General features: G+C 38.1%; 1 protein-coding gene across 1 annotated transcript in view; it reads right to left on the reverse strand.

The window, feature by feature from the left end:
* Nucleotides 1-89: 89 nt before the first annotated feature.
* The window catches only part of LOC132847769 (mucin-2-like), a 34,487-nt gene continuing 10,176 nt past the window's right edge, over nucleotides 90-24,400 (reverse strand). Inside the window, exons 4-12 of the mRNA XM_060873306.1 lie at nucleotides 3,501-3,562; nucleotides 3,293-3,400; nucleotides 2,956-3,050; nucleotides 2,728-2,849; nucleotides 1,971-2,032; nucleotides 1,763-1,870; nucleotides 1,426-1,520; nucleotides 1,200-1,321; nucleotides 90-296 (exon numbers count right to left, since the gene is read on the reverse strand). Of these exons, the coding sequence (XP_060729289.1) occupies nucleotides 90-296; nucleotides 1,200-1,321; nucleotides 1,426-1,520; nucleotides 1,763-1,870; nucleotides 1,971-2,032; nucleotides 2,728-2,849; nucleotides 2,956-3,050; nucleotides 3,293-3,400; nucleotides 3,501-3,562 (981 nt within the window). The remainder of the gene's footprint in view (nucleotides 297-1,199; nucleotides 1,322-1,425; nucleotides 1,521-1,762; nucleotides 1,871-1,970; nucleotides 2,033-2,727; nucleotides 2,850-2,955; nucleotides 3,051-3,292; nucleotides 3,401-3,500; nucleotides 3,563-24,400) is intronic.

Genomic DNA, 24,400 nt, shown 5'->3' on the forward strand with positions numbered 1-24,400 from the left:
AATCCACTGCTCCCGAAAGCACCAGAGGTGGGAGGGCAGGAAGTAGGGGAAGCCTTCCTGAAAAGGACCTTCCTATGAAGCCTCGAGCATCAGGATAACTTCTTAGTATGCCTGGCCGAAATGACAGCCCTATGGTCTCCTCTCGCCTGACGGGTCTGCCACCAAATTCCTGCTGTAAAAGCCGGAGTCCCGATCTGGGAGGGGAACATGTTCTTTGCCCCTTTTCTCAAAAATGAGAGAAGTTTCTCTTTGAGGAACAAGGTTTGGTCTGGGTCAACAACAGTGGGCAGCACAACCTGAAGGGAGGATTACAGGATTTTGACTGGATTCTGTAGTGTTTTACCACGTTATCCATAACCCACTGTGACACACCCAGCAGAAGCTTCCATGCTGAGAGAGGTGTTAGCCTCTTGCGGTGCTTGCCTTGCCTACAGCCCTGAAAACCACATGAGGTGGTGGGGTAGACAGCATTGGAGATGGCCCTTAAAAGGCATCCTTGGAAACCCTCCGGCATTAGGATTCCTTCTGACCACAGATGAGCTCCTTTAGCAGGTCAGCTTGGTAAGCCTGTAAATCTGTGATTGTGTGCAGCATCATATCAGGTTATCCTACAAGATTGTAGCCCTTTCCTAAACGAACGATAATCGAACACCAGAGAATTGTGTAGCAATTTGACTGCTTCTTACTCCTCATTGCCTACATAGAGCACTACAATGCCTAAATCGAGTCCTTGAATAAAGAAAATACTTATAACTCCATATTTGATTAAGGAGAAATCGACCAAGCTAGCTCCGAAAGTAAAAGCAGAGGAATAAAAGCCAGGTGCTTGGTTGGATTACAGACAAACACGTGCGGATTGAGCATAGCAACAACACGCGATAATAGTTCTTTGTTCAAGTTGGGAGAAATTGCAAAGTCTGCTACCGGGATCACATGGAAACACAATGAAGCTGGAGTAATGTGACGGAAAATGCCATTATATGGACTTGCGCATAATCACTTCATCACGTATCCTTCCTAAAATTGGCGTGTGCACCCACAGAGCTTCAGACACAACTTCCTCAAAGTAGCATTCCCATAGTGTCAGCCGTGAGACAGCGTCAAGTTCCCTCAAAAAGGAACTGATGATTAAATGATATTCCAAAAAACATCAAGAACACCTGTAGAATGTCATTAAGCACATAGTAATGTACACTCACAGCATTGTTGATGATGCTCTCCACGGTGTTATAGGTATCATTCCATAATTCAGGGTTCTGTGACATGCTGATGTTACTGATCTGGAATGTGAATTTTACTGCATAGCAGGTGTCTGAAGTTTCTGTGGAACAAATCAGATGACCTTGAAATGCTGATAAAGAAGTCATAGAGATGAAAGAATAATTTGTGTAGTACGTATTTGTGTTATCAATAAAACAAACATACTCTCATAGGTGAAGTTCAGCACTTTTACAGAGTCAGTGAAGTTTGTAAGTCGAGCACTCAGAAGAGTCTGGATTACACTGAGGACCAAACTCTCACTGGGAACAGGAGAGGAGGAATTGAAGAACATCGTGGTCTGAACCACAGCTGAACCAGATCTGATGAAATAAAGCATTATGGTGATTATTTTTTACAGTCAGACTGCTGATTTAATTCTCTGTTAAATTCAAATGTTCGTAAGAATGTTATTAATTATAGATAAATGAACAGACTTCACATACAGAAGGTAAGAACACACTGACTGAATGCAAACTTCTTAAATTAACATCAGGACACTTACGTAGGTGTGCTTTGTGCTTTAAGCTCATTCAGGAAAGATGCTGGTGTTATAGTGTCTCCATCTTTGAAGTGGTATGTCATGTCACCATTAACCTGGTTTCCTGAACTCCTGTTAGCAGTAGAAGACAAAAGTCACAATCCAATTGACTGTACAATATGAATTAACACACTATTCTGTGAGAGTGGAAAGAACACTGCTGTGATCTTACGTGAACAGAGAGCTCTGGGGTTTGAAGGGTTTGGTAGCAGGTTCATTTAGAAGTGTATTTAACTGCAGAAATAAAAATAATTAATCAGTTTTTATGTTTGACCAAAGAACATTCCTTTGTATTGTTTCTGTAACCAGTTATTGTTTTAGATGATTTTTTTTATTCCTGTTTGTTTTCAACTGAATATACAGACATGATCTATCCATCCCTTCATTCCCTAAACTGCTTGATCCAGCATCAAAGTGAGCAGAGAGGCCAACACCTCCCTGTCTCTATCAACATCATACATTTTAAACAAAGAAAGGTTAGAGTCACTACCTGTACTTCTCCCACTGACCACAGGAGTCACTGTCACCTGAGTTCAGAACTGCTTTGCATCCCTGAGGGAATTCACTTCATTTATGTCCCAACTTATGGAATATTTTTGATGTCTGCCATTGCAAAGTCTTTCTACTATTTCTGTGAGACATATCTGACGTTTTTAATTTCCCCCATTGCAATCCACTATTCGATTATTGTTTATGATCCTGTTACAGATTTCTGCACAGTTTTAACTATTGTATCTACATTTTGCTGTGCTTTGACCTTTCCCTGATTTACCCCACTGTGGGTCTGTACTTCCTCAGATAACCCTGGGTTGATCTGTTGACTTTTAGATTAACTATTAAATTGTTTTTATTAATCTGTGCAACTGGATCCAATGTCATATCTGGATATTTGTGAGAATATCATTAAGCACAGAGTGATGCACACTCACAGCATTGTTGATGATGCTCTCCACTGGGTTGTAGGTATCATTCCATAATTCAGGGTTCTTTGACATGCTGATGTTACTGATCTGGAATGTGAATTTTACTGCATAGCAGGTGTCTGAAGTTTCTGTGGAACAAATCAGATGACCTTGAAATGCTGATAAAGAAGGCATAGAGATGAAAGAATAATATACGTGTAGTATGTATTTGTGTTATCAATAAAACAAACATACTCTCATAGGTGAAGTTCGGCACTTTTACAGAGTCAGTGAGGTTTGTGAGTCGATCACTCAGAAGAGTCTGGATTACACTGAGGACCAAACTCTCACTGGGAACAGGAGAGGAGGAATTGAAGAACATCGTGGTCTGAACCACAGCTGAACCAGATCTGAGGAAATAAAGCATTATGGTGATTATTTTTTACAGTCAGACTGCTGATTTAATTCTCTGTTAAATTCAAATGGTCGTAAGAATATTATTAATTATATATTAATGAACAGACTTCACATACAGAGGGTAAGAACACACTGACTGAATGCAAACTTCTTAAATTAACATCAGGACACTTACATAGGTGTGCTTTGTGCTTTAAGCTCATTCAGGAAAGATGCTGGTGTTGTAGTGTCTCCATCTTTGAAGTGGTATGTCATGTCACCATTAACCTGGTTTCCTGAACTCCTGTTAGCAGTAGAAGACAAAAGTCACAATCCAATTGACTGTACAATACGAATTAACACACTGTTCTGTGAGAGTGGAAAGAACACTGCTGTGATCTTACGTGAAGACAGAGCTCTGGGGTTTGAACGGTTCGGCAGCAGGTTCATTTAGAAGTGTGTTTAACTGTAGAAAGAAAAATAATTAATCAGTTTTTATGATTGACAAAAGAACATTCCTTTGTATTGTTTCTGTAACCAGTTATTTTTTTTAGATGATTTTTTTATTCCTGTTTGTTTTCAACTGAATATACAGATATGATCTATCCATCCCTTCATTCCCTAAACTGCTTGATCCAACACCAGAGTGAGCAGAGAGGCCAACACCTCCCTGTCTCTATCAACATCATACATTTTAAACAAAGAAAGGTTAGAGTCACTACCTGTACTTCTCCCACTGACCACAGGAACAAATCATCCCTGAGGGAATTCACTTCATTTATATCCCAACTTATGGAATATTTTTGATGTTTGCCATTGCAAAGTCTTTCTACTATTTCTGTGAGACATATCTGACGCTTTTAATTTCCCCCATTGCAATCCACTATTCGATTATTGTTTATGATCCTGTTGCAGATTTCTGCACAGTTTAAACTATTGTATCTACATTTTGCTGTGTTTTGACCTTTCCCTGATTTACCCCACTGTGGGTCTGTACTTCCTCAGATAACCCTGGGTTGATCTGTTGACTTTTAGATTAACTATTAAATTGTTTTTATTAATCTGTGCAACTGGATCCAATGTCATATCTGGATATTTGTGAGAATTAAGCACAGAGTGATGCACACTCACAGCATTGTTGATGATGCTCTCCACTGGGTTGTAGGTATCATTCCATAATTCAGGGTTCTGTGACATGCTGATGTTACTGATCTGGAATGTGAATTTTACTGCATAGCAGGTGTCTGAAGTTTCTGTGGAACAAATCAGATGACCTTGAAATGCTGATAAAGAAGTCATAGAGATGAAAGAATAATTTGTGTAGTACGTAATTGTGTTATCAATAAAACAAACATACTCTCATAGGTGAAGTTCGGCACTTTTACAGAGTCAGTGAGGTTTGTGAGTCGAGCACTCAGAAGAGTCTGGATTACACTGAGGACCAAACTCTCACTGGGAACAGGAGAGGAGGAATTGAAGAACATCGTGGTCTGAACCACAGCTGAACCAGATCTGAGGAAATAAAGCATTATGGTGATTATTTTTTACAGTCAGACTGCTGATTTAATTCTCTGTTAAATTCAAATGGTCGTAAGAATATTATTAATTATATATAAATGAACAGACTTCACATACAGAGGGTAAGAACACACTGACTGAATGCAAACTTCTTAAATTAACATCAGGACACTTACATAGGTGTGCTTTGTGCTTTAAGCTCATTCAGGAAAGATGCTGGTGTTTTAGTGTCTCCATCTTTGAAGTGGTATGTCATGTCACCATTAACCTGGTTTCCTGAACTCCTGTTAGCAGTAGAAGACAAAAGTCACAATGCAATTGACTGTACAATACGAATTAAAACACTGTTCTGTGAGAGTGGAAAGAACACTGCTGTGATCTTACGTGAAGACAGAGCTCTGGGGTTTGAACGGTTCGGCAGCAGGTTCATTTAGAAGTGTGTTTAACTGTAGAAAGAAAAATAATTAATCAGTTTTTATGATTGACAAAAGAACATTCCTTTGTATTGTTTCTGTAACCAGTTATTTTTTTAGATGATTTTTTTATTCCTGTTTGTTTTCAACTGAATATACAGATATGATCTATCCATCCCTTCATTCCCTAAACTGCTTGATCCAACACCAGAGTGAGCAGAGAGGCCAACACCTCCCTGTCTCTATCAACATCATACATTTTAAACAAAGAAAGGTTAGAGTCATTACCTGTACTTCTCCCACTGACCACAGGAACAAATCATCCCTGAGGGAATTCACTTCATTTATATCCCAACTTATGGAATATTTTTGATGTTTGCCATTGCAAAGTCTTTCTACTATTTCTGTGAGACATATCTGACGCTTTTAATTTCCCCCATTGCAAATCACTATTCGATTATTGTTTATGATCCTGTTGCAGATTTCTGCACAGTTTAAACTATTGTATCTACATTTTGCTGTGTTTTGACCTTTCCCTGATTTACCCCACTGTGGGTCTGTACTTCCTCAGATAACCCTGGGTTGATCTGTTGACTTTTAGATTAACTATTAAATTGTTTTTATTAATCTGTGCAACTGGATCCAATGTCATATCTGGATATTTGTGAGAATTAAGCACAGAGTGATGCACACTCACAGCATTGTTGATGATGCTCTCCACTGGGTTGTAGGTATCATTCCATAATTCAGGGTTCTGTGACATGCTGATGTTACTGATCTGGAATGTGAATTTTACTGCATAGCAGGTGTCTGAAGTTTCTGTGGAACAAATCAGATGACCTTGAAATGCTGATAAAGAAGTCATAGAGATGAAAGAATAATTTGTGTAGTACGTAATTGTGTTATCAATAAAACAAACATACTCTCATAGGTGAAGTTCGGCACTTTTACAGAGTCAGTGAGGTTTGTGAGTCGAGCACTCAGAAGAGTCTGGATTACACTGAGGACCAAACTCTCACTGGGAACAGGAGAGGAGGAATTGAAGAACATCGTGGTCTGAACCACAGCTGAACCAGATCTGAGGAAATAAAGCATTATGGTGATTATTTTTTACAGTCAGACTGCTGATTTAATTCTCTGTTAAATTCAAATGGTCGTAAGAATATTATTAATTATATATAAATGAACAGACTTCACATACAGAGGGTAAGAACACACTGACTGAACGCAAACTTCTTAAATTAACATCAGGACACTTACATAGGTGTGCTTTGTGCTTTAAGCTCATTCAGAAAAGATGCTGGTGTTTTAGTGTCTCCATCTTTGAAGTGGTATGTCATGTCACCATTAACCTGGTTTCCTGAACTCCTGTTAGCAGTAGAAGACAAAAGTCACAATGCAATTGACTGTACAATACGAATTAAAACACTGTTCTGTGAGAGTGGAAAGAACACTGCTGTGATCTTACGTGAAGACAGAGCTCTGGGGTTTGAACGGTTCGGCAGCAGGTTCATTTAGAAGTGTGTTTAACTGTAGAAAGAAAAATAATTAATCAGTTTTTATGATTGACAAAAGAACATTCCTTTGTATTGTTTCTGTAACCAGTTATTTTTTTTAGATGATTTTTTTATTCCTGTTTGTTTTCAACTGAATATACAGATATGATCTATCCATCCCTTCATTCCCTAAACTGCTTGATCCAACACCAGAGTGAGCAGAGAGGCCAACACCTCCCTGTCTCTATCAACATCATACATTTTAAACAAAGAAAGGTTAGAGTCACTACCTGTACTTCTCCCACTGACCACAGGAGTCACTGTCACCTGAGTTCAGAACTGCTTTGCATCCCTGAGGGAATTCACTTCATTTATGTCCCAACTTATGGAATATTTTTGATGTTTGCCATTGCAAAGTCTTTCTACTATTTCTGTGAGACATATCTGACGCTTTTAATTTCCCCCATTGCAATCCACTATTCGATTATTGTTTATGATCCTGTTGCAGATTTCTGCACAGTTTTAACTATTGTATCTACATTTTGCTGTGTTTTGACCTTTCCCTGATTTACCCCACTGTGGGTCTGTACTTCCTCAGATAACCCTGGGTTGATCTGTTGACTTTTAGATTAACTATTAAATTGTTTTTATTAATCTGTGCAACTGGATCCAATGTCATATCTGGATATTTGTGAGAATATCATTAAGCACAGAGTGATGCACACTCACAGCATTGTTGATGATGCTCTCCACTGGGTTGTAGGTATCATTCCATAATTCAGGGTTCTGTGACATGCTGATGTTACTGATCTGGAATGTGAATTTTACTGCATAGCAGGTGTCTGAAGTTTCTGTGGAACAAATCAGATGACCTTGAAATGCTGATAAAGAAGTCATAGAGATGAAAGAATAATTTGTGTAGTACGTAATTGTGTTATCAATAAAACAAACATACTCTCATAGGTGAAGTTCGGCACTTTTACAGAGTCAGTGAGGTTTGTGAGTCGAGCACTCAGAAGAGTCTGGATTACACTGAGGACCAAACTCTCACTGGGAACAGGAGAGGAGGAATTGAAGAACATCGTGGTCTGAACCACAGCTGAACCAGATCTGAGGAAATAAAGCATTATGGTGATTATTTTTTACAGTCAGACTGCTGATTTAATTCTCTGTTAAATTCAAATGGTCGTAAGAATATTATTAATTATATATAAATGAACAGACTTCACATACAGAGGGTAAGAACACACTGACTGAATGCAAACTTCTTAAATTAACATCAGGACACTTACATAGGTGTGCTTTGTGCTTTAAGCTCATTCAGGAAAGATGCTGGTGTTTTAGTGTCTCCATCTTTGAAGTGGTATGTCATGTCACCATTAACCTGGTTTCCTGAACTCCTGTTAGCAGTAGAAGACAAAAGTCACAATGCAATTGACTGTACAATACGAATTAAAACACTGTTCTGTGAGAGTGGAAAGAACACTGCTGTGATCTTACGTGAAGACAGAGCTCTGGGGTTTGAACGGTTCGGCAGCAGGTTCATTTAGAAGTGTGTTTAACTGTAGAAAGAAAAATAATTAATCAGTTTTTATGATTGACAAAAGAACATTCCTTTGTATTGTTTCTGTAACCAGTTATTTTTTAGATGATTTTTTTATTCCTGTTTGTTTTCAACTGAATATACAGATATGATCTATCCATCCCTTCATTCCCTAAACTGCTTGATCCAACACCAGAGTGAGCAGAGAGGCCAACACCTCCCTGTCTCTATCAACATCATACATTTTAAACAAAGAAAGGTTAGAGTCACTACCTGTACTTCTCCCACTGACCACAGGAGTCACTGTCACCTGAGTTCAGAACTGCTTTGCATCCCTGAGGGAATTCACTTCATTTATGTCCCAACTTATGGAATATTTTTGATGTTTGCCATTGCAAAGTCTTTCTACTATTTCTGTGAGACATATCTGACGCTTTTAATTTCCCCCATTGCAATCCACTATTCGATTATTGTTTATGATCCTGTTGCAGATTTCTGCACAGTTTTAACTATTGTATCTACATTTTGCTGTGTTTTGACCTTTCCCTGATTTACCCCACTGTGGGTCTGTACTTCCTCAGATAACCCTGGGTTGATCTGTTGACTTTTAGATTAACTATTAAATTGTTTTTATTAATCTGTGCAACTGGATCCAATGTCATATCTGGATATTTGTGAGAATATCATTAAGCACAGAGTGATGCACACTCACAGCATTGTTGATGATGCTCTCCACTGGGTTGTAGGTATCATTCCATAATTCAGGGTTCTGTGACATGCTGATGTTACTGATCTGGAATGTGAATTTTACTGCATAGCAGGTGTCTGAAGTTTCTGTGGAACAAATCAGATGACCTTGAAATGCTGATAAAGAAGTCATAGAGATGAAAGAATAATTTGTGTAGTACGTAATTGTGTTATCAATAAAACAAACATACTCTCATAGGTGAAGTTCGGCACTTTTACAGAGTCAGTGAGGTTTGTGAGTCGAGCACTCAGAAGAGTCTGGATTACACTGAGGACCAAACTCTCACTGGGAACAGGAGAGGAGGAATTGAAGAACATCGTGGTCTGAACCACAGCTGAACCAGATCTGAGGAAATAAAGCATTATGGTGATTATTTTTTACAGTCAGACTGCTGATTTAATTCTCTGTTAAATTCAAATGGTCGTAAGAATATTATTAATTATATATAAATGAACAGACTTCACATACAGAGGGTAAGAACACACTGACTGAATGCAAACTTCTTAAATTAACATCAGGACACTTACATAGGTGTGCTTTGTGCTTTAAGCTCATTCAGGAAAGATGCTGGTGTTTTAGTGTCTCCATCTTTGAAGTGGTATGTCATGTCACCATTAACCTGGTTTCCTGAACTCCTGTTAGCAGTAGAAGACAAAAGTCACAATGCAATTGACTGTACAATACGAATTAAAACACTGTTCTGTGAGAGTGGAAAGAACACTGCTGTGATCTTACGTGAAGACAGAGCTCTGGGGTTTGAACGGTTCGGCAGCAGGTTCATTTAGAAGTGTGTTTAACTGTAGAAAGAAAAATAATGAATCAGTTTTTATGATTGACAAAAGAACATTCCTTTGTATTGTTTCTGTAACCAGTTATTTTTTTTAGATGATTTTTTTATTCCTGTTTGTTTTCAACTGAATATACAGATATGATCTATCCATCCCTTCATTCCCTAAACTGCTTGATCCAACACCAGAGTGAGCAGAGAGGCCAACACCTCCCTGTCTCTATCAACATCATACATTTTAAACAAAGAAAGGTTAGAGTCACTACCTGTACTTCTCCCACTGACCACAGGAGTCACTGTTACCTGAGTTCAGAACTGCTTTGCATCCCTGAGGGAATTCACTTCATTTATGTCCCAACTTATGGAATATTTTTGATGTTTGCCATTGCAAAGTCTTTCTACTATTTCTGTGAGACATATCTGACGCTTTTAATTTCCCCCATTGCAATCCACTATTCGATTATTGTTTATGATCCTGTTGCAGATTTCTGCACAGTTTTAACTATTGTATCTACATTTTGCTGTGTTTTGACCTTTCCCTGATTTACCCCACTGTGGGTCTGTACTTCCTCAGATAACCCTGGGTTGATCTGTTGACTTTTAGATTAACTATTAAATTGTTTTTATTAATCTGTGCAACTGGATCCAATGTCATATCTGGATATTTGTGAGAATTAAGCACAGAGTGATGCACACTCACAGCATTGTTGATGATGCTCTCCACTGGGTTGTAGGTATCATTCCATAATTCAGGGTTCTGTGACATGCTGATGTTACTGATCTGGAATGTGAATTTTACTGCATAGCAGGTGTCTGAAGTTTCTGTGGAACAAATCAGATGACCTTGAAATGCTGATAAAGAAGTCATAGAGATGAAAGAATAATTTGTGTAGTACGTAATTGTGTTATCAATAAAACAAACATACTCTCATAGGTGAAGTTCGGCACTTTTACAGAGTCAGTGAGGTTTGTGAGTCGAGCACTCAGAAGAGTCTGGATTACACTGAGGACCAAACTCTCACTGGGAACAGGAGAGGAGGAATTGAAGAACATCGTGGTCTGAACCACAGCTGAACCAGATCTGAGGAAATAAAGCATTATGGTGATTATTTTTTACAGTCAGACTGCTGATTTAATTCTCTGTTAAATTCAAATGGTCGTAAGAATATTATTAATTATATATAAATGAACAGACTTCACATACAGAGGGTAAGAACACACTGACTGAACGCAAACTTCTTAAATTAACATCAGGACACTTACATAGGTGTGCTTTGTGCTTTAAGCTCATTCAGGAAAGATGCTGGTGTTTTAGTGTCTCCATCTTTGAAGTGGTATGTCATGTCACCATTAACCTGGTTTCCTGAACTCCTGTTAGCAGTAGAAGACAAAAGTCACAATGCAATTGACTGTACAATACGAATTAAAACACTGTTCTGTGAGAGTGGAAAGAACACTGCTGTGATCTTACGTGAAGACAGAGCTCTGGGGTTTGAACGGTTCGGCAGCAGGTTCATTTAGAAGTGTGTTTAACTGTAGAAAGAAAAATAATTAATCAGTTTTTATGATTGACAAAAGAACATTCCTTTGTATTGTTTCTGTAACCAGTTATTTTTTTAGATGATTTTTTTATTCCTGTTTGTTTTCAACTGAATATACAGATATGATCTATCCATCCCTTCATTCCCTAAACTGCTTGATCCAACACCAGAGTGAGCAGAGAGGCCAACACCTCCCTGTCTCTATCAACATCATACATTTTAAACAAAGAAAGGTTAGAGTCACTACCTGTACTTCTCCCACTGACCACAGGAGTCACTGTCACCTGAGTTCAGAACTGCTTTGCATCCCTGAGGGAATTCACTTCATTTATGTCCCAACTTATGGAATATTTTTGATGTTTGCCATTGCAAAGTCTTTCTACTATTTCTGTGAGACATATCTGACGCTTTTAATTTCCCCCATTGCAATCCACTATTCGATTATTGTTTATGATCCTGTTGCAGATTTCTGCACAGTTTTAACTATTGTATCTACATTTTGCTGTGTTTTGACCTTTCCCTGATTTACCCCACTGTGGGTCTGTACTTCCTCAGATAACCCTGGGTTGATCTGTTGACTTTTAGATTAACTATTAAATTGTTTTTATTAATCTGTGCAACTGGATCCAATGTCATATCTGGATATTTGTGAGAATATCATTAAGCACAGAGTGATGCACACTCACAGCATTGTTGATGATGCTCTCCACTGGGTTGTAGGTATCATTCCATAATTCAGGGTTCTGTGACATGCTGATGTTACTGATCTGGAATGTGAATTTTACTGCATAGCAGGTGTCTGAAGTTTCTGTGGAACAAATCAGATGACCTTGAAATGCTGATAAAGAAGTCATAGAGATGAAAGAATAATTTGTGTAGTACGTAATTGTGTTATCAATAAAACAAACATACTCTCATAGGTGAAGTTCGGCACTTTTACAGAGTCAGTGAGGTTTGTGAGTCGAGCACTCAGAAGAGTCTGGATTACACTGAGGACCAAACTCTCACTGGGAACAGGAGAGGAGGAATTGAAGAACATCGTGGTCTGAACCACAGCTGAACCAGATCTGAGGAAATAAAGCATTATGGTGATTATTTTTTACAGTCAGACTGCTGATTTAATTCTCTGTTAAATTCAAATGGTCGTAAGAATATTATTAATTATATATAAATGAACAGACTTCACATACAGAGGGTAAGAACACACTGACTGAATGCAAACTTCTTAAATTAACATCAGGACACTTACATAGGTGTGCTTTGTGCTTTAAGCTCATTCAGGAAAGATGCTGGTGTTTTAGTGTCTCCATCTTTGAAGTGGTATGTCATGTCACCATTAACCTGGTTTCCTGAACTCCTGTTAGCAGTAGAAGACAAAAGTCACAATGCAATTGACTGTACAATACGAATTAAAACACTGTTCTGTGAGAGTGGAAAGAACACTGCTGTGATCTTACGTGAAGACAGAGCTCTGGGGTTTGAACGGTTCGGCAGCAGGTTCATTTAGAAGTGTGTTTAACTGTAGAAAGAAAAATAATTAATCAGTTTTTATGATTGACAAAAGAACATTCCTTTGTATTGTTTCTGTAACCAGTTATTTTTTTTAGATGATTTTTTTATTCCTGTTTGTTTTCAACTGAATATACAGATATGATCTATCCATCCCTTCATTCCCTAAACTGCTTGATCCAACACCAGAGTGAGCAGAGAGGCCAACACCTCCCTGTCTCTATCAACATCATACATTTTAAACAAAGAAAGGTTAGAGTCACTACCTGTACTTCTCCCACTGACCACAGGAGTCACTGTTACCTGAGTTCAGAACTGCTTTGCATCCCTGAGGGAATTCACTTCATTTATGTCCCAACTTATGGAATATTTTTGATGTTTGCCATTGCAAAGTCTTTCTACTATTTCTGTGAGACATATCTGACGCTTTTAATTTCCCCCATTGCAATCCACTATTCGATTATTGTTTATGATCCTGTTGCAGATTTCTGCACAGTTTAAACTATTGTATCTACATTTTGCTGTGTTTTGACCTTTCCCTGATTTACCCCACTGTGGGTCTGTACTTCCTCAGATAACCCTGGGTTGATCTGTTGACTTTTAGATTAACTATTAAATTGTTTTTATTAATCTGTGCAACTGGATCCAATGTCATATCTGGATATTTGTGAGAATTAAGCACAGAGTGATGCACACTCACAGCATTGTTGATGATGCTCTCCACTGGGTTGTAGGTATCATTCCATAATTCAGGGTTCTGTGACATGCTGATGTTACTGATCTGGAATGTGAATTTTACTGCATAGCAGGTGTCTGAAGTTTCTGTGGAACAAATCAGATGACCTTGAAATGCTGATAAAGAAGTCATAGAGATGAAAGAATAATTTGTGTAGTACGTAATTGTGTTATCAATAAAACAAACATACTCTCATAGGTGAAGTTCGGCACTTTTACAGAGTCAGTGAGGTTTGTGAGTCGAGCACTCAGAAGAGTCTGGATTACACTGAGGACCAAACTCTCACTGGGAACAGGAGAGGAGGAATTGAAGAACATCGTGGTCTGAACCACAGCTGAACCAGATCTGAGGAAATAAAGCATTATGGTGATTATTTTTTACAGTCAGACTGCTGATTTAATTCTCTGTTAAATTCAAATGGTCGTAAGAATATTATTAATTATATATAAATGAACAGACTTCACATACAGAGGGTAAGAACACACTGACTGAACGCAAACTTCTTAAATTAACATCAGGACACTTACATAGGTGTGCTTTGTGCTTTAAGCTCATTCAGGAAAGATGCTGGTGTTTTAGTGTCTCCATCTTTGAAGTGGTATGTCATGTCACCATTAACCTGGTTTCCTGAACTCCTGTTAGCAGTAGAAGACAAAAGTCACAATGCAATTGACTGTACAATACGAATTAAAACACTGTTCTGTGAGAGTGGAAAGAACACTGCTGTGATCTTACGTGAAGACAGAGCTCTGGGGTTTGAACGGTTCGGCAGCAGGTTCATTTAGAAGTGTGTTTAACTGTAGAAAGAAAAATAATTAATCAGTTTTTATGATTGACAAAAGAACATTCCTTTGTATTGTTTCTGTAACCAGTTATTTTTTTTAGATGATTTTTTTATTCCTGTTTGTTTTCAACTGAATATACAGATATGATCTATCCATCCCTTCATTCCCTAAACTGCTTGATCCAACACCAGAGTGAGCAGAGAGGCCAACACCTCCCTGTCTCTATCAACATCATACATTTTAAACAAAGAAAGGTTAGAGTCACTACCTGTACTTCTCCCACTGACCACAGGAGTCACTGTCACCTGAGTTCAGAACTGCTTTGCATCCCTGAGGGAATTCACTTCATTTATGTCCCAACTTATGGAATATTTTTGATGTTTGCCATTGCAAAGTCTTTCTACTATTTCTGTGAGACATATCTGACGCTTTTAATTTCCCCCATTGCAATCCACTATTCGATTATTGTTTATGATCCTGTTGCAGATTTCTGCACAGTTTTAACTATTGTATCTACATTTTGCTGTGTTTTGACCTTTCCCTGATTTACCCCACTGTGGGTCTGTACTTCCTCAGATAACCCTGGGTTGATCTGTTGACTTTTAGATTAACTATTAAATTGTTTTTATTAATCTGTGCAACTGGATCCAATGTCATATCTGGATATTTGTGAGAATATCATTAAGCACAGAGTGATGCACACTCACAGCATTGTTGATGATGCTCTCCACTGGGTTGTAGGTATCATTCCATAATTCAGGGTTCTGTGACATGCTGATGTTACTGATCTGGAATGTGAATTTTACTGCATAGCAGGTGTCTGAAGTTTCTGTGGAACAAATCAGATGACCTTGAAATGCTGATAAAGAAGTCATAGAGATGAAAGAATAATTTGTGTAGTACGTAATTGTGTTATCAATAAAACAAACATACTCTCATAGGTGAAGTTCGGCACTTTTACAGAGTCAGTGAGGTTTGTGAGTCGAGCACTCAGAAGAGTCTGGATTACACTGAGGACCAAACTCTCACTGGGAACAGGAGAGGAGGAATTGAAGAACATCGTGGTCTGAACCACAGCTGAACCAGATCTGAGGAAATAAAGCATTATGGTGATTATTTTTTACAGTCAGACTGCTGATTTAATTCTCTGTTAAATTCAAATGGTCGTAAGAATATTATTAATTATATATAAATGAACAGACTTCACATACAGAGGGTAAGAACACACTGACTGAATGCAAACTTCTTAAATTAACATCAGGACACTTACATAGGTGTGCTTTGTGCTTTAAGCTCATTCAGGAAAGATGCTGGTGTTTTAGTGTCTCCATCTTTGAAGTGGTATGTCATGTCACCATTAACCTGGTTTCCTGAACTCCTGTTAGCAGTAGAAGACAAAAGTCACAATGCAATTGACTGTACAATACGAATTAAAACACTGTTCTGTGAGAGTGGAAAGAACACTGCTGTGATCTTACGTGAAGACAGAGCTCTGGGGTTTGAACGGTTCGGCAGCAGGTTCATTTAGAAGTGTGTTTAACTGTAGAAAGAAAAATAATTAATCAGTTTTTATGATTGACAAAAGAACATTCCTTTGTATTGTTTCTGTAACCAGTTATTTTTTTTAGATGATTTTTTTATTCCTGTTTGTTTTCAACTGAATATACAGATATGATCTATCCATCCCTTCATTCCCTAAACTGCTTGATCCAACACCAGAGTGAGCAGAGAGGCCAACACCTCCCTGTCTCTATCAACATCATACATTTTAAACAAAGAAAGGTTAGAGTCACTACCTGTACTTCTCCCACTGACCACAGGAGTCACTGTCACCTGAGTTCAGAACTGCTTTGCATCCCTGAGGGAATTCACTTCATTTATGTCCCAACTTATGGAATATTTTTGATGTTTGCCATTGCAAAGTCTTTCTACTATTTCTGTGAGACATATCTGACGCTTTTAATTTCCCCCATTGCAATCCACTATTCGATTATTGTTTATGATCCTGTTGCAGATTTCTGCACAGTTTTAACTATTGTATCTACATTTTGCTGTGTTTTGACCTTTCCCTGATTTACCCCACTGTGGGTCTGTACTTCCTCAGATAACCCTGGGTTGATCTGTTGACTTTTAGATTAACTATTAAATTGTTTTTATTAATCTGTGCAACTGGATCCAATGTCATATCTGGATATTTGTGAGAATTAAGCACAGAGTGATGCACACTCACAGCATTGTTGATGATGCTCTCCACTGGGTTGTAGGTATCATTCCATAATTCAGGGTTCTGTGACATGCTGATGTTACTGATCTGGAATGTGAATTTTACTGCATAGCAGGTGTCTGAAGTTTCTGTGGAACAAATCAGATGACCTTGAAATGCTGATAAAGAAGTCATAGAGATGAAAGAATAATTTGTGTAGTACGTAATTGTGTTATCAATAAAACAAACATACTCTCATAGGTGAAGTTCGGCACTTTTACAGAGTCAGTGAGGTTTGTGAGTCGAGCACTCAGAAGAGTCTGGATTACACTGAGGACCAAACTCTCACTGGGAACAGGAGAGGAGGAATTGAAGAACATCGTGGTCTGAACCACAGCTGAACCAGATCTGAGGAAATAAAGCATTATGGTGATTATTTTTTACAGTCAGACTGCTGATTTAATTCTCTGTTAAATTCAAATGGTCGTAAGAATATTATTAATTATATATAAATGAACAGACTTCACATACAGAGGGTAAGAACACACTGACTGAACGCAAACTTCTTAAATTAACATCAGGACACTTACATAGGTGTGCTTTGTGCTTTAAGCTCATTCAGGAAAGATGCTGGTGTTTTAGTGTCTCCATCTTTGAAGTGGTATGTCATGTCACCATTAACCTGGTTTCCTGAACTCCTGTTAGCAGTAGAAGACAAAAGTCACAATGCAATTGACTGTACAATACGAATTAAAACACTGTTCTGTGAGAGTGGAAAGAACACTGCTGTGATCTTACGTGAAGACAGAGCTCTGGGGTTTGAACGGTTCGGCAGCAGGTTCATTTAGAAGTGTGTTTAACTGTAGAAAGAAAAATAATTAATCAGTTTTTATGATTGACAAAAGAACATTCCTTTGTATTGTTTCTGTAACCAGTTATTTTTTTTAGATGATTTTTTTATTCCTGTTTGTTTTCAACTGAATATACAGATATGATCTATCCATCCCTTCATTCCCTAAACTGCTTGATCCAACACCAGAGTGAGCAGAGAGGCCAACACCTCCCTGTCTCTATCAACATCATACATTTTAAACAAAGAAAGGTTAGAGTCACTACCTGTACTTCTCCCACTGACCACAGGAGTCACTGTCACCTGAGTTCAGAACTGCTTTGCATCCCTGAGGGAATTCACTTCATTTATGTCCCAACTTATGGAATATTTTTGATGTTTGCCATTGCAAAGTCTTTCTACTATTTCTGTGAGACATATCTGACGCTTTTAATTTCCCCCATTGCAATCCACTATTCGATTATTGTTTATGATCCTGTTGCAGATTTCTGCACAGTTTTAACTATTGTATCTACATTTTGCTGTGTTTTGACCTTTCCCTGATTTACCCCACTGTGGGTCTGTACTTCCTCAGATAACCCTGGGTTGATCTGTTGACTTTTAGATTAACTATTAAATTGTTTTTATTAATCTGTGCAACTGGATCCAATGTCATATCTGGATATTTGTGAGAATCATTAAGCACAGAGTGATGCACACTCACAGCATTGTTGATGATGCTCTCCACTGGGTTGTAGGTATCATTCCATAATTCAGGGTTCTGTGACATGCTGATGTTACTGATCTGGAATGTGAATTTTACTGCATAGCAGGTGTCTGAAGTTTCTGTGGAACAAATCAGATGACCTTGAAATGCTGATAAAGAAGTCATAGAGATGAAAGAATAATTTGTGTAGTACGTAATTGTGTTATCAATAAAACAAACATACTCTCATAGGTGAAGTTCGGCACTTTTACAGAGTCAGTGAGGTTTGTGAGTCGAGCACTCAGAAGAGTCTGGATTACACTGAGGACCAAACTCTCACTGGGAACAGGAGAGGAGGAATTGAAGAACATCGTGGTCTGAACCACAGCTGAACCAGATCTGAGGAAATAAAGCATTATGGTGATTATTTTTTACAGTCAGACTGCTGATTTAATTCTCTGTTAAATTCAAATGGTCGTAAGAATATTATTAATTATATATAAATGAACAGACTTCACATACAGAGGGTAAGAACACACTGACTGAATGCAAACTTCTTAAATTAACATCAGGACACTTACATAGGTGTGCTTTGTGCTTTAAGCTCATTCAGGAAAGATGCTGGTGTTTTAGTGTCTCCATCTTTGAAGTGGTATGTCATGTCACCATTAACCTGGTTTCCTGAACTCCTGTTAGCAGTAGAAGACAAAAGTCACAATGCAATTGACTGTACAATACGAATTAAAACACTGTTCTGTGAGAGTGGAAAGAACACTGCTGTGATCTTACGTGAAGACAGAGCTCTGGGGTTTGAACGGTTCGGCAGCAGGTTCATTTAGAAGTGTGTTTAACTGTAGAAAGAAAAATAATTAATCAGTTTTTATGATTGACAAAAGAACATTCCTTTGTATTGTTTCTGTAACCAGTTATTTTTTTTAGATGATTTTTTTATTCCTGTTTGTTTTCAACTGAATATACAGATATGATCTATCCATCCCTTCATTCCCTAAACTGCTTGATCCAACACCAGAGTGAGCAGAGAGGCCAACACCTCCCTGTCTCTATCAACATCATACATTTTAAACAAAGAAAGGTTAGAGTCACTACCTGTACTTCTCCCACTGACCACAGGAGTCACTGTCACCTGAGTTCAGAACTGCTTTGCATCCCTGAGGGAATTCACTTCATTTATGTCCCAACTTATGGAATATTTTTGATGTTTGCCATTGCAAAGTCTTTCTACTATTTCTGTGAGACATATCTGACGCTTTTAATTTCCCCCATTGCAATCCACTATTCGATTATTGTTTATGATCCTGTTGCAGATTTCTGCACAGTTTTAACTATTGTATCTACATTTTGCTGTGTTTTGACCTTTCCCTGATTTACCCCACTGTGGGTCTGTACTTCCTCAGATAACCCTGGGTTGATCTGTTGACTTTTAGATTAACTATTAAATTGTTTTTATTAATCTGTGCAACTGGATCCAATGTCATATCTGGATATTTGTGAGAATTAAGCACAGAGTGATGCACACTCACAGCATTGTTGATGATGCTCTCCACTGGGTTGTAGGTATCATTCCATAATTCAGGGTTCTGTGACATGCTGATGTTACTGATCTGGAATGTGAATTTTACTGCATAGCAGGTGTCTGAAGTTTCTGTGGAACAAATCAGATGACCTTGAAATGCTGATAAAGAAGTCATAGAGATGAAAGAATAATTTGTGTAGTACGTAATTGTGTTATCAATAAAACAAACATACTCTCATAGGTGAAGTTCGGCACTTTTACAGAGTCAGTGAGGTTTGTGAGTCGAGCACTCAGAAGAGTCTGGATTACACTGAGGACCAAACTCTCACTGGGAACAGGAGAGGAGGAATTGAAGAACATCGTGGTCTGAACCACAGCTGAACCAGATCTGAGGAAATAAAGCATTATGGTGATTATTTTTTACAGTCAGACTGCTGATTTAATTCTCTGTTAAATTCAAATGGTCGTAAGAATATTATTAATTATATATAAATGAACAGACTTCACATACAGAGGGTAAGAACACACTGACTGAATGCAAACTTCTTAAATTAACATCAGGACACTTACATAGGTGTGCTTTGTGCTTTAAGCTCATTCAGGAAAGATGCTGGTGTTTTAGTGTCTCCATCTTTGAAGTGGTATGTCATGTCACCATTAACCTGGTTTCCTGAACTCCTGTTAGCAGTAGAAGACAAAAGTCACAATGCAATTGACTGTACAATACGAATTAAAACACTGTTCTGTGAGAGTGGAAAGAACACTGCTGTGATCTTACGTGAAGACAGAGCTCTGGGGTTTGAACGGTTCGGCAGCAGGTTCATTTAGAAGTGTGTTTAACTGTAGAAAGAAAAATAATTAATCAGTTTTTATGATTGACAAAAGAACATTCCTTTGTATTGTTTCTGTAACCAGTTATTTTTTTTAGATGATTTTTTTATTCCTGTTTGTTTTCAACTGAATATACAGATATGATCTATCCATCCCTTCATTCCCTAAACTGCTTGATCCAACACCAGAGTGAGCAGAGAGGCCAACACCTCCCTGTCTCTATCAACATCATACATTTTAAACAAAGAAAGGTTAGAGTCACTACCTGTACTTCTCCCACTGACCACAGGAGTCACTGTCACCTGAGTTCAGAACTGCTTTGCATCCCTGAGGGAATTCACTTCATTTATGTCCCAACTTATGGAATATTTTTGATGTTTGCCATTGCAAAGTCTTTCTACTATTTCTGTGAGACATATCTGACGCTTTTAATTTCCCCCATTGCAATCCACTATTCGATTATTGTTTATGATCCTGTTGCAGATTTCTGCACAGTTTTAACTATTGTATCTACATTTTGCTGTGTTTTGACCTTTCCCTGATTTACCCCACTGTGGGTCTGTACTTCCTCAGATAACCCTGGGTTGATCTGTTGACTTTTAGATTAACTATTAAATTGTTTTTATTAATCTGTGCAACTGGATCCAATGTCATATCTGGATATTTGTGAGAATTAAGCACAGAGTGATGCACACTCACAGCATTGTTGATGATGCTCTCCACTGGGTTGTAGGTATCATTCCATAATTCAGGGTTCTGTGACATGCTGATGTTACTGATCTGGAATGTGAATTTTACTGCATAGCAGGTGTCTGAAGTTTCTGTGGAACAAATCAGATGACCTTGAAATGCTGATAAAGAAGTCATAGAGATGAAATCATAATTTGTGTAGTACGTAATTGTGTTATCAATAAAACAAACATACTCTCATAGGTGAAGTTCGGCACTTTTACAGAGTCAGTGAGGTTTGTGAGTCGAGCACTCAGAAGAGTCTGGATTACACTGAGGACCAAACTCTCACTGGGAACAGGAGAGGAGGAATTGAAGAACATCGTGGTCTGAACCACAGCTGAACCAGATCTGAGGAAATAAAGCATTATGGTGATTATTTTTTACAGTCAGACTGCTGATTTAATTCTCTGTTAAATTCAAATGGTCGTAAGAATATTATTAATTATATATAAATGAACAGACTTCACATACAGAGGGTAAGAACACACTGACTGAACGCAAACTTCTTAAATTAACATCAGGACACTTACATAGGTGTGCTTTGTGCTTTAAGCTCATTCAGGAAAGATGCTGGTGTTTTAGTGTCTCCATCTTTGAAGTGGTATGTCATGTCACCATTAACCTGGTTTCCTGAACTCCTGTTAGCAGTAGAAGACAAAAGTCACAATGCAATTGACTGTACAATACGAATTAAAACACTGTTCTGTGAGAGTGGAAAGAACACTGCTGTGATCTTACGTGAAGACAGAGCTCTGGGGTTTGAACGGTTCGGCAGCAGGTTCATTTAGAAGTGTGTTTAACTGTAGAAAGAAAAATAATTAATCAGTTTTTATGATTGACAAAAGAACATTCCTTTGTATTGTTTCTGTAACCAGTTATTTTTTTTAGATGATTTTTTTATTCCTGTTTGTTTTCAACTGAATATACAGATATGATCTATCCATCCCTTCATTCCCTAAACTGCTTGATCCAACACCAGAGTGAGCAGAGAGGCCAACACCTCCCTGTCTCTATTAACATCATACATTTTAAACAAAGAAAGGTTAGAGTCACTACCTGTACTTCTCCCACTGACCACAGGAGTCACTGTCACCTGAGTTCAGAACTGCTTTGCATCCCTGAGGGAATTCACTTCATTTATGTCCCAACTTATGGAATATTTTTGATGTTTGCCATTGCAAAGTCTTTCTACTATTTCTGTGAGACATATCTGACGCTTTTAATTTCCCCCATTGCAATCCACTATTCGATTATTGTTTATGATCCTGTTGCAGATTTCTGCACAGTTTTAACTATTGTATCTACATTTTGCTGTGTTTTGACCTTTCCCTGATTTACCCCACTGTGGGTCTGTACTTCCTCAGATAACCCTGGGTTGATCTGTTGACTTTTAGATTAACTATTAAATTGTTTTTATTAATCTGTGCAACTGGATCCAATGTCATATCTGGATATTTGTGAGAATTAAGCACAGAGTGATGCACACTCACAGCATTGTTGATGATGCTCTCCACTGGGTTGTAGGTATCATTCCATAATTCAGGGTTCTGTGACATGCTGATGTTACTGATCTGGAATGTGAATTTTACTGCATAGCAGGTGTCTGAAGTTTCTGTGGAACAAATCAGATGACCTTGAAATGCTGATAAAGAAGTCATAGAGATGAAAGAATAATTTGTGTAGTACGTAATTGTGTTATCAATAAAACAAACATACTCTCATAGGTGAAGTTCGGCACTTTTACAGAGTCAGTGAGGTTTGTGAGTCGAGCACTCAGAAGAGTCTGGATTACACTGAGGACCAAACTCTCACTGGGAACAGGAGAGGAGGAATTGAAGAACATCGTGGTCTGAACCACAGCTGAACCAGATCTGAGGAAATAAAGCATTATGGTGATTATTTTTTACAGTCAGACTGCTGATTTAATTCTCTGTTAAATTCAAATGGTCGTAAGAATATTATTAATTATATATAAATGAACAGACTTCACATACAGAGGGTAAGAACACACTGACTGAACGCAAACTTCTTAAATTAACATCAGGACACTTACATAGGTGTGCTTTGTGCTTTAAGCTCATTCAGGAAAGATGCTGGTGTTTTAGTGTCTCCATCTTTGAAGTGGTATGTCATGTCACCATTAACCTGGTTTCCTGAACTCCTGTTAGCAGTAGAAGACAAAAGTCACAATGCAATTGACTGTACAATACGAATTAAAACACTGTTCTGTGAGAGTGGAAAGAACACTGCTGTGATCTTACGTGAAGACAGAGCTCTGGGGTTTGAACGGTTCGGCAGCAGGTTCATTTAGAAGTGTGTTTAACTGTAGAAAGAAAAATAATGAATCAGTTTTTATGATTGACAAAAGAACATTCCTTTGTATTGTTTCTGTAACCAGTTATTTTTTTTAGATGATTTTTTTATTCCTGTTTGTTTTCAACTGAATATACAGATATGATCTATCCATCCCTTCATTCCCTAAACTGCTTGATCCAACACCAGAGTGAGCAGAGAGGCCAACACCTCCCTGTCTCTATCAACATCATACATTTTAAACAAAGAAAGGTTAGAGTCACTACCTGTACTTCTCCCACTGACCACAGGAGTCACTGTCACCTGAGTTCAGAACTGCTTTGCATCCCTGAGGGAATTCACTTCATTTATGTCCCAACTTATGGAATATTTTTGATGTTTGCCATTGCAAAGTCTTTCTACTATTTCTGTGAGACATATCTGACGCTTTTAATTTCCCCCATTGCAATCCACTATTCGATTATTGTTTATGATCCTGTTGCAGATTTCTGCACAGTTTTAACTATTGTATCTACATTTTGCTGTGTTTTGACCTTTCCCTGATTTACCCCACTGTGGGTCTGTACTTCCTCAGATAACCCTGGGTTGATCTGTTGACTTTTAGATTAACTATTAAATTGTTTTTATTAATCTGTGCAACTGGATCCAATGTCATATCTGGATATTTGTGAGAATATTAAGCACAGAGTGATGCACACTCACAGCATTGTTGATGATGCTCTCCACTGGGTTGTAGGTATCATTCCATAATTCAGGGTTCTGTGACATGCTGATGTTACTGATCTGGAATGTGAATTTTACTGCATAGCAGGTGTCTGAAGTTTCTGTGGAACAAATCAGATGACCTTGAAATGCTGATAAAGAAGTCATAGAGATGAAAGAATAATTTGTGTAGTACGTAATTGTGTTATCAATAAAACAAACATACTCTCATAGGTGAAGTTCGGCACTTTTACAGAGTCAGTGAGGTTTGTGAGTCGAGCACTCAGAAGAGTCTGGATTACACTGAGGACCAAACTCTCACTGGGAACAGGAGAGGAGGAATTGAAGAACATCGTGGTCTGAACCACAGCTGAACCA

The sequence above is a fragment of the Tachysurus vachellii genome, chromosome 6, assembly GCF_030014155.1.
Source record: "Tachysurus vachellii isolate PV-2020 chromosome 6, HZAU_Pvac_v1, whole genome shotgun sequence".
Lineage (NCBI taxonomy): Eukaryota > Metazoa > Chordata > Actinopteri > Siluriformes > Bagridae > Tachysurus > Tachysurus vachellii.